The sequence below is a fragment of the Microcaecilia unicolor genome, chromosome 1 (assembly GCF_901765095.1).
Source record: "Microcaecilia unicolor chromosome 1, aMicUni1.1, whole genome shotgun sequence".
In the NCBI taxonomy this organism is placed as follows: Eukaryota; Metazoa; Chordata; class Amphibia; order Gymnophiona; family Siphonopidae; genus Microcaecilia; species Microcaecilia unicolor.
In genome coordinates this window covers 340,966,507-340,977,926 of record NC_044031.1, presented here as the reverse complement: position 1 = coordinate 340,977,926, position 11,420 = coordinate 340,966,507, and the positions used below count along the sequence as shown (strand labels likewise).

Sequence of the window (11,420 nt, the reverse complement as noted above, 5' to 3'; positions counted from 1 at the left end):
GCTGCAGGAGAAGAGGGTCAGGAAGGGCCCGCTGCAGCGGAAACCCCTCAGGCCTGGTGAATGGGAGGGGCCCGGGGCCATGGGATGTGCGAAGAGGGGGATGAGGAGCCTAGATGGGGGTTGGTGAGACCCAGGGATAGAACAGGGAGGAGCCTGGAAAAGTGTATGCCCTCATGGAAGAATTGCTGCTCCTCAGTGGAAAAGGCTTACAGAGTTGCTGAGGTTGAGCAGCAATTATCTTAAGGGTGGGGGTATGTAAGAAGGAAGAGGCTGTCCTACCCTGGTTAGGCCCCTAGAGGGCGTAGTTCCCCTAAAATGTCCAGGGAAAAGGGCTGGGTGAGGTGCTGAAGGGAGCCAGAAAGGGGAGGTATAGCTGGAGGTCGCTAGGACCGGGGCGAGTCCTGGAGGATAGCTGGAGGTCGCTAGGACCGGGGAGAGTCCTGGGGATAGAAACAGGTGCAGCAGGTTATGGGCTGGGTCCTGTTTGGCTATTAACTACTTATACTCCTCCTGAGTTGTGAAGGGAGGGAGGAGAGCTGGCAGCTGGAAAAGAGAGCTGGTAACTAAAGCAAAGAGGAATCCCCATGAGAAGTACTGGCTGTGCCCTTTGGACTGGTGGTAGAACTGGGTGTTCCCAAGAAGGAAGCTGGCTGGGGGAAGAAGGCCCTAGAGTGCCAGGTAGAAGAACTATGGGTTCAAAGAGGTACTGTGTGTCCCAGAGGAAAAGCCTGTGTGTCTAGAACAGTGAAGAGGGACTGTGTGGCCGGAGACTGTGTGTCCGGGGACTGAGTTAGTACTGAGCCCAAATGGATGTGTGAGAGGGCTCAGGGGGAAGAAATCTATGGACATTGAACTGTGCAAGAAGAAATGTTTAAAATGGAAGATTGCACTGAGTAGGAAGAAATGAAATGGTTAAGCTGGAAGAACTGTTGAAGCTTGTAGCTTGTGAAAGTGTTTTAAGCTAAAAGAAGTGTGCCCCAGAGGCTGGAATAAAGTTGTGTATGAAAATAGCCTGATTGGTGAAACCTGACTGTGTTTGCTTTTTGAGAAGCAGGTCACCCTGAGCAGAAAAGGGTGGTAGATTAATTTGCATAAATCTGCATACTGAGAACCAGCTCACCCTGAGTGAAAGAGGGACCTGGGATCCTGAGGTGGGAGCTTCATCATCATCATCACAGTAGCCTCATCATTTTCACAATACATACATCATCACTATCACTGATGGGGGGGGGGGGGGAGGTTAAAAAATGATCGGCCCCGGGTGTCAAATACGCTAGATATGCCATTGTCTATATACAAACATACAGCTTGGAGATGATAAAAAAGCAAAAAAAAAACCATACCATACACATCCAAACAGACTGTAAGAATAAATACATACATACAACAAAACTGGAAAATGTTGGTACATTTAGACTGACTCTGGGCAGAACTTCTGCATGAATGTAGCTCTTACCTCATTATTCAATACCACTCTTTTAGATAGTAGTAATAAAAAAAATAAGTGCATTTTTATAATATACCACTGCATTCCCCAAAACAAAAGGAGCAAATTCCCATGTACCATCTTTCTCTTTTGAGCAAACACAGGAAAAAAAAAAAGATTTTAAATGCTCCCAGGTTACAACCTAATTTAGGGCTGTGTTTACTAAGATGCACTAGTGTTTTTAGCATGCGCCTGCAATTAGTACGCACTAAACATTAGCGCATGTTAACATTTAAGTGCACGCTAAAAACGCTAGCGTGCCTACAGTGCGGCTTAGTAAACATGGCCTTAAGATTAAAAAAAACCCTTTGTACTTAAAAACAAAAACTCTGAATATTGAGAACCTGATTCTTACAACATGATTCAAACCGCATTGAAATGGAGAACTAGTGGGTTAACAAGCATCATATTGATATTGGATATTGATACTGATGTCTGTTTTGGTGGTCCTTTACTAGGGGAAAATATCTCAGCACTAATAGGTGCGCCTATAACAGCCCCTTTAAATTACACAATAATTACGATTTAGGACAAATTACTACTCTAACTGATGAAAGGTTATTCCGTTGTGAAGCATATAGATGTATAAAGAGGAACTATCACAAACCAGCACGTTTCTAAATATAACTGAGATAAAATAACAATGAATAAGGACAACGTGGATACAGCAGCTGATAGCCTCCTTGCCGGGACGGTGTAAAAGCCAGATCTGAGTGATCCCCGGGATCTTCTGGATCTGCTAAGTACTACTTTAAGACGAGCATATCTTTGTTTTGATGGCCGCCGCTGCTTACAGTATGCAGCGATCACCAGCCATAACCCAGCTTCGGTTCTCTAGTCCCCTCTTTCCGTAGTGAATCTTCAAGGAGGTTAAACCAAGGAGGTTTAATAGAGTGGAGTGGAAGTGAGCCTATCTAGTCCACTGTAAGTAAGGAAGACATTTGATTAATCTTTGTTTCTACTCCCCCACGCAGCCGTCATTGCCGTTCAATCAAAACACAGCAAGCAAATCTATGAGCTGCTACATCCACGTTGTTGTTCTTTATTGTTGGTCCATCTGTAACAAGTCTAATGCAGTTTTTGTTGGATAGGAAGTGCATTACAAGGTGAAGGAAAAAAAGACATAATTGTATATCACTAAAACAACTTCAAAAATCATTATAGCTAGTAGAAACAGCAATTATAAATTCTGTAGTTTATGCTCATTTTTCTTCACTGTGCTTCTATACAATTCAGATGGCCAGATTTCAGTGAGAATTTTCTGTTTCCTGATGGGTTCATCTTTACTGTTGTTGTAATCTGCCTTGGGCAGCCTGGTGTTTATAAAGACGATGGAATATATTGAAATTAAATGGAAGTAGAATTAAACTCTCCATTCATTGGGGCACATAGAATCACATCTTCATCTAGTTTGTAGAAAGTTTACCTTTTAGATACACAAATGGATTATACACAAATTGATTATTCTGTTTTGAATTTGTTTCAGGGGCAAGTGGTTTTATAAGTCCAAATAAAAATAAATATTTTGTTCCATGCAGATCGCTTTTGTTTAAACAGGACTACATGGGCTATAAGCCCCATTGGTTTTCTTATACAGTGGAGGAGTAGCCTAGTAGTTAGTGCAGCGGACTTTGATCCTGGGGAACTGAGTTCAATTCCCACTGCAGCTCCTTGCAGTGTTGCCAGGTGGGCGGTTTTACCGCCCAATTGGGCGGTTTTCCGCGACCCGCCGCGGGAAATTTTTGCCCGCGGCGGGTTGCGGTTTTTTGGGCTGGTTTTTGTGCTTCGGGCGGTTTTTTCGGCCGCGGGGGGGCGGGGTTAGTGACGTTTTGGGGTGGGGTTAATGACGTTTTGGGCGGGGTTAGTGACGTGGGAGGCGGGGCCGATGACGTGGGAGGCGGGGCCGATGACGGGGAGGCGGGGCCGATGACGGGGAGGCGGGGCCGATGACGTGAGAGGCGGGGCCGATGACGGGGAGGCGGGGCCGGTGACGTGGGAGGCGGGGCCGGTGACGTGGGAGGCGGGGCCGGTGACGGCGGGGGCGGGGTTGATGACGGCGGGGGCGGGGGTGATGACGCAGGGGTGGGGGTGTCAGGGGCGGGGTTTGTGTTTGGGCGGTTTTTGGGCTGGTTTTTGGGCTCCAGTGGGCTGGAAAAAAATTTTCCACCTGGCAACCCTGGCTCCTTGTGACTCTGAGCAAGTCACTTAACCCTCCATTGCCCCTGGTACAAAATAAGTACCTGAATATATGAAGTAAACCTCTCTGAATGTTACAAAAAAAACCTCAGAAAGGCAGTATATCAAGTCCCATATCCCTTTCCCTTATATTTTCTTCTTGTGATAAATTATACTGTGCCAAAACTGAAAACTCTTATCTCTATTGGTAGCAAATAGGAGGGTCCGGACTCCGGGAGAATAATCTTCAACGTTAAATACAGTCTGCTTAAAAAAAAAAATTGTAGGGTACATGTAAAATGTCCATATCTAAACGACTGGGCAAAGAAAAAAATTAACTTTTAAAGGTTGTGTAATTGAGTCCGGGAGGATCCTGCTGTATTCGTCTTTTACCTGCTTTGGGTGTACTAATATGGCGACTGCGGGGAACCGGCTTCAACAGTGTGATGTCATGTCGTCTCCTGTTCTTTCTCCAACTTCTTTGGTCTTGAGTACTGTCGGAGGCGGGGCTTGGTCTTGTTTCCCCGCCCAATCTGTGTTTTAGTTCCTGGATGGCAACGTGAACGTGACTTCTTTAATCTTCTGATTTCGGCTTGCTGTTGGACTGGTGTTGTAGCTGGTTCTGGACATGGTACCGTCGCCACTTCCTATCCCAACTTGGTTGCTGCTCTTTTTTATCTCTTCAGCAGTAAGTATTCCCGGTCCCTACCATCCAGCTTGGGCTTCCAGAAGCGTGCAGTGCTGCTTTGCATGATATGTCCACTTCTGTTGGGTTTTACAGTGCTTCACGAAGCTGTATAACCTGGTACTGAGACAGCATAAACAGAATATACACCAGGGTGCAGTGTTTGTAACTGTCCCTTTTAATGGGGGACTTGTTCCGGAAAAAAATTGATCTGCAGAGCTTACCGGAATTGCTTTTCGGGGATATCCTAGGCTTTGGTGCAGTGGGTTCGTGCATGTATCGTGACTGTCACGTAAAGAACAGCCCCCTGCTCTGTCTGCATTAGCCCCCATACTTGTCTTCCCAGGCAGGCTGCAGGGATGAGGCTGGAATCGAGATCTACTCTGTTCCCTTTTTGTTTCCCTGCAGTCCTCCCCCATGTGCAGGGAACAAATAAGGAAGGGTATCTCTTAATGTTAGTATGGCATTTTATACCCTTTAGTTACCTACTAGAATACGATTTACCAGTGGAAGTACTCGCTGAATGCACTAGTATAGGGCAGTAAATGTTACGTCTGTTAAACATGGTGAGGCCATGATCATATGACTCATGTTACTCAGGTGACAAACTTGGCCTAAAGTCAGATTGGATTGAACTCGCACTTTTTTTACAGTAATAATTCAAAGTGTGTTAGAAACACTTTCTTGAGGCAATAGAGGATTAAGGCCCTGATGCTGAAAAGTAAATGTGGGTGCTAGATGTCAGTGCTGTACTAGCGCCTGCACTTGCGTAGAATGTTCAGAGGCTCAGAGTGCGGGCACAGATGAGCACGCAGCTGAACAGCGCAAGTAGCATGCTAATGTAGTCAAGCTCATGTTAATGAGGTAATTTTGTATTCCTCCTTAATGCACAGAAAAGAGCACCTGAAACAAAACTGCTTTACGCTGCAAAAAATAATGTCAGGTCAGAGCAGGCGTAAGGGTGTTGAAATAACTTTGTATCGTCAGCAAATTTAATTACCTCACTAGTTTCGCCCATCTCTAAATAATCTATAAGTATGTTAAAAAGTAGCGGTCCCAGCACAGACCCCTGAGGAACCCCACTTTCTACCCTTATCCTTTGAGAATACTGACCGTTTAACCCTACTCTGTTTTCTATGTTTTAACCAGTTTTTAATCCACAATAGGACACTACTTCCCAGTGGCGATCCTAGGTCAGCTGCCACCCGGGGCGGATCACTGCTGCGCATCAAGCCCCCCCTCCCTGGCGCATCAAGCCCCCCCCCCCTCCCCGGGTGCATTCTTGGCTGCTGGAGGGTGCAGAGAGCAGCTGCGCGCTTGTCGGCTCCCTCTGCCCCGGAACAGGAAGTAACCGGGGCAGAGGGAGCAGGGAGCCAGCGAGCCAACAGGCGCGCAGCTGCTCTGTGCACCCTCCAGCAGCGTGCACCTGGGGCGGACCTCCCCCACCACCCCGCCCTACCCCACTGCTATCTCTATCCCATGACTCTCCAATTTCTTCTGGAGTCTTTCATGAGGTACTTTGTCAAACGCCTTTTGAAAATCCAGATACACAATATCAACCAGCTCGCCTTTATCCACATGTTTGTTTACCTCTTCAAAGAAATGTAATAGATTGATGAGGCAAGATTTCTCTTCACTAAATCCATGCTGGCTTTGTCTCATTAATCCATGCTTTTGAATATGCTCTGTAATTTTGTTCTTTATAATAGTCTCTACCATTATGCCTGGAGCCAACGTCAGGCTCACTGGTCTATAATTTCTCGGGTCCCCTCAGGAACCTTTTTAAAATATCGGCGTTACATTGGCTACTCTCAAATCTTCCAGTACCACGCTTGATTTTAAAGATAATTTACATATTACTAACAATAGTTCCGCCAGTTCATTTTTCAATTCTATCAGTACTCTGGGATGAATACCATCCGGTCCAGGAGATTTGTTACTCTTCAATTTGTCAAATTGCCCCATTATATCCTGTAGGTTTATAGAGATTTCATTCAGTTTCTACGACTCGTCAGTTTCGAATACCATTTCTGGCACCGGTATCCCTCCCAAATCTTCCTAGGTGAAGACCGAAGCAAAGATTGAATTTAATCTCTCCACTACGGCTTGGTCTTCCCTGATCATCTAGCGGTCCAAACAATTCTTTTGCCTAGTTCCTAAGAAACCTAAAACCTTCCTCCCTGCACCATCATCTCATCCACGCATTGAGACTCCAGAGCTCTGCCTGTCTCTTGGGGCCTGCGAGTGTAACGGGTTGCACTTCAGAAAATGCTACCCAGAGGTTCTGGATTTGAGCTTTCTACCTAAGAGCCTAAATTTGGCTTCCAGAACCTCTCTCCTACATTTTCCTATGTCATTGGTACCCACATGTACCAAGACAGCCTGCTGCTCCCCAGCACTATCTAAAATCCTATCTAGGTGATGTGTGAGGTCTGCCACCTTCGCACCAGGCAGGCAAGAGACCAGGTAATCCTCGCGTCCAGCAGCCACCCAGCTATCTACATGCCTAATAATCGATTCACCAACTACAACAGCTGTCCTAACCCTTCCTACCTGGGCAGTAGCTCCTGGAGAGACATCCTTGGTGCGAGAGGATTTTGCATTCCCTGGTGTTCTGGTCCTGTCTACAGGATTACTTCCAGCCTCACCAGGGTGATGCTGTCATTTTTAGGAGGCCTCCCTCCTCCAAGGCAGCACAGGGGCTGCCAGATTGGAGGTGGGACTTCTCTACAACATCCCTATAGGCCTCCTCTATGTACCTCTCTGTCTCCCTCAGCTCCACCAAGCCTGCTACTCTAGCAGGACTCGTTCTCTGAGAGCTAGGAGCTCTTTGCATCAAGCACACGAAAGACTGGATAGCACCCTTCTCGCTGCTGGACTGCTGTCTGCATCTTAATATTATAGAGTTGTTTAATTAAAACTTCTTAAGGCACTAGGGATATCAGATGAATATAATGAGCTTTTGACTGTTGTAATTTGCAATTTAGGGTTTGCTTCTTAGAAACTAATTAAATGTAATTCAGACTATATTGTTGTTGTTACATTTGTACCCCGCGCTTTCCCATTCATGGCAGGCTCAATGTGGCTTACATGGGGCAATGGAGGGTTAAGTGACTTGCCCAGAGTCACAAGGAGCTGCCTGTGCCTGAAGTGGGAATCGAACTCAGTTCCTCAGTTCCCCAGGACCAAAGTCCACCACCCTAACCACTAGGCCACTCCTCCACTTGTTAGTCCACTTTTAAAGGTAATCAGTAGAAAGAAAATAAAACATAGAAAATAAAATGATGCATTTTTTTTATTGGATTAACTTAATACATTTTTTGATTAGCTTTTGAAAGTAACCCTTCTTCATCAGATCAGAAATGAGCAAATGTTGATAAATAACAGTGTATATATAAGTGAAACATCAAAGCATTCCAATGACAGCCTCACAGGAAGCGGATGGGGTAGGTTGGATGAGAGACAGGGAGATATGCATGATAAGAGGGTGACAAAGCAGTAGAATTTTAGGTTTATAATGGGCTAGAAAACCTAAATCTTCGTTAAGTCCTGTTTGGTGGGTGTCAAAATATTTAATCACTAGTAAAAGAGGCCCGTTTCTGAGCAAATGAAACGGGCGCTAGCACCCCTTCGTTGTTGTGGCATTGCTCCGCCCTCAACGTCATGACGTTTGACGCGAGGGCGGGGCCCGTAGCGATTTCCCGCCTCCCTCCCTCCCTGCCAACCCCTTAGTTGTTCAGCCATTGCTTCGCCCTCGAGGGCGGGGCCCGTAGTGATTTCCTCCCTGCCTCCCTCCCTGCCAACCCCTTCATTGTTCTGCCATTGCTCCGCCCTCGAGGGTGGGGCCCGGAGCGATTTTGGTGGCTTCACCACCACGAACCTTTTTGAAGGAAGTCAGGGCTTGGTTTCACTGACGTCACTGTCTTCAGAAAGTTGAGGGTGAGTTTTATATATATAGATGTCTTAAAGTTTCCTTTTAGTATTCTCACCATAAATTCATAGATTTGCATTCTACTAGTTTAGATCATCTGGGCTTTAATTCTCCAGGCACTTTTGGCACTCATTTTTCAGCGCTGTTTGGAACAGTATGGGGAATTTGATTATCTGCCCATTAGCGGCTGAATGATTACTTGGCACTCTAAATTGGCTGTTCCAGTCAATCCACAAGATGGCGCCATAATATTTAGATTGCTGGCAACATTGTCATTATATTTTAACATGTTAGCTGTGTAATTCTGTTTTAAAAAGCCCTGATGGTGAGGGCTTTTGGAGTTGGGGGGGGGGGGGGGATATTAAATTATTTTAACAAATATATCCCACAAACAAATGAGATAAAATAGAAATTGGAAATATATACAATACAATTTACACATCTACTATAATAAAACTCACCCTCAACGTTCTGAAGACACTGACGTCAGTGAAGCCAAGCCCTGACTTCCTTCAAAAAGGTTCGAAGGTTCGTGGTGGAGAAGCCACCAAAATCGCTCGGCCCCGCCCTCGAGGGCGGAGCAATGGCAGAACAACGAAGGGGTTGGCAGGGAGGGAGGCGGGGGGGGGGGGGGAAATAGCTCCGGGCCCCACCCTCTTTTACTACTGTTACAATAAGACCCGCCTCCTCAGCAACCAGACAATCTAAAAGCCCGTCGTTGTTGAGGGCATGCTGTTTCATAGAAGGACACTTGAACAGTCGTAGCAAAATGCTAAGATAGGATCCACCTACTAACAGGAATCAGCCAATCAATAAGCTCTGTCCTCCTTCAGGGCGAGACAGTTTCTTTCAATAACAACAGGATGGGTAAGGTTCAGCTAAGCTACTAGAAGAGAGCATGGTGCAGGTTGAATGACGGGGAGGAGCAGTCAGAGGACTCCTGAAACTAATCAAAATGGCAAAAAAAAAAAGTCGACCACACCTCTGCAGGGACTTTGGCTAACTGGTGAGGGGAATTCTATTGTTTCCCATTTTTTTCTCTGTACCTATACATAAACTTTGATCACTTGTGATGCTAATGGCAAAAGAAGGCTGGGAGACAGTTTTGGTCCTGACACACAGTCAGCTGCAGATCTTCTCTTCTTCACACATCCTCTACCCCTAATCGTTTCTTTTTCTGTGCTGCTGGCTGTCAATGGGAGCACTACACCCACATTCTACAGCCACTTCTGTTCTCTCACTATGCTAAATGGGACTGAGTCACAAACTTTTAACAAACAACTGGATCCTCTGAACAAAGAATTGCCTGAGCTGAAGATCGGAGCACAAGAAAGGTGGTTCTACTCACAAAAGACACAGATGGGCCAGCAGAACTGTGCTCTGAACTTCTCCTACCCGGGACAGACGATGCCAGGTTTTGCACTATCAAGTTCAAGGAGGTTTTTAAGTCCAGCCTCGAGTAACTGCACATATAGCCCTGTACGTCGGGGAGAAACTCTGAGGGAGGGAAGGGGGATGACCCTGGAATTCGGAGGGAGGGAGGGGGAGGGAGGGGCCCCTGGCACACACTCTGATTCTCACGGGCACACTCGCACCCAGTCTCAGTCTCTCTCTGTCACATACAAACACTCGCACATTCACTCTCTCTCACACAATCACATACACACTACGAGGAAAACCTTGCTAGCGCCCGTTTCATTTCTAACAGAAACGGGCCTTTTTTACTAGTAGTAATATAAATAGGAAAAAGAAAAGCACTTTCGTCCACAATATTGTAGGATCCAAGAATTTTAAGAAAATAGAAGAAAAACAAGAAAAAGATATATCATTCGATTATCGCGTACCCATACATTGTTCCCCAGCCTGTTTGTTCGTTTGAGACTATACCATGATACTTATTCCTCCTTTAGCTACAAGAAAATCCTCCAGTTGCTTAGGTTAAAAAAATTGAAACTGTTTGCCCTGAAATAACACAAAACATAAACAAGGAAATTTCAATACAAAATTGGTGCCCAAGGTCGGAAGGCCAAAAAGGCCTTACGCATTTTCTGTGTGTTTCTTTTGAGAGATCAACAAATATCCTAACTTTAGAACCAAAAACCAACGTATCTAAATGACTAAATGAAAGCTTCAAAACAGCATTGCGATCCATCTCCAGTGTGAAAGATACCACTATAGTAGTTCTGTGTGTAATTACTTCCAATGATAATTCCAAAAAGGATGTGAGGTTCATACCATCTCCAGCTTGATCTGGAGAAATCTTATCAGGAAATTTTACTGTGACCAGGAAATACTGGGCTCGAATTATGGGAGGTAAAGAATCACCTGACATCCCCAGGGTTTCAATCAAATATTTCTTAACCATGTCTACAGGTGAAATCAGAGGCGACCTGGGAAAGTTGAGCAGTCTCAAATTATGTGTCCTAACTTGATTTTCCAAATACTCCAACCGACAATGTGTAAAATTCTTATACAGTTCTCTATTAACTTTCCATCACAAGTCTGAAATGCCTGGCTGTGTGGTCTGAGTGCATGTGACATAGCAACTTCCTCTTCTTGGAAGCAAAAGCCTTTGTTACTGTCCAATCTTATCAGTTCTAAGTGCAGCAGTGAAGTACTAGGATACTTTCAGATCAAAGTGGATTAAAAAAATAATCACTAATTTAAAATGACAATTTTTTTAAAGCAATAAAATCCTAAAACAAAAAAACATAGGCATAAGTGTTAATTTTATTATGTAGGTTTTTAAAATATAAACTTTAGAGTTTTGTTAGCCACCTAGAACTGTGATCAGTGTGGTTTATAAATTGTTAAAATACGTTCACACAGGTCCTTCTTTTACTAAAATGTGCTAGCAATTCCGATGTGTCAAATGCAAGGCTGCTGGGAATCACTAGTGTGGTTTAGTAAAAGGAGCCCTTAGTCTCATAAAAATGAATTAATGGCCCTGTCCAACTTGCACATTTGAAGTACCTACCAATCGAACATGAACATTCATTTCAGTGTGTTTCATCTGGTGGCTGTGTCTCTGTAGGAGTGGCTCTAGAGCAAAAAAATTGATGGCATCTCCTTCCAGTCTTTGGTATGAATTAGTGTGGTAAGGGTGCATGCAAGCTCTTTCTTCAAGGTAGGGCATCAGGGTA

The 11,420-nt window shown here is 44.9% G+C and overlaps 1 protein-coding gene across 1 annotated transcript in view; it reads left to right on the top strand.

Annotated features, from left to right (window-relative positions):
- The first annotated feature begins 4,210 nt into the window (after positions 1 to 4,210).
- The window catches only part of LOC115473996 (beta-galactosidase-like), a 330,129-nt gene continuing 322,919 nt past the window's right edge, over positions 4,211 to 11,420 (top strand). Inside the window, 1 exon segment of the mRNA XM_030209251.1 lies at positions 4,211 to 4,349. Within this exon segment, the coding sequence (XP_030065111.1) occupies positions 4,290 to 4,349 (60 nt within the window). The 5' untranslated portion in view covers positions 4,211 to 4,289.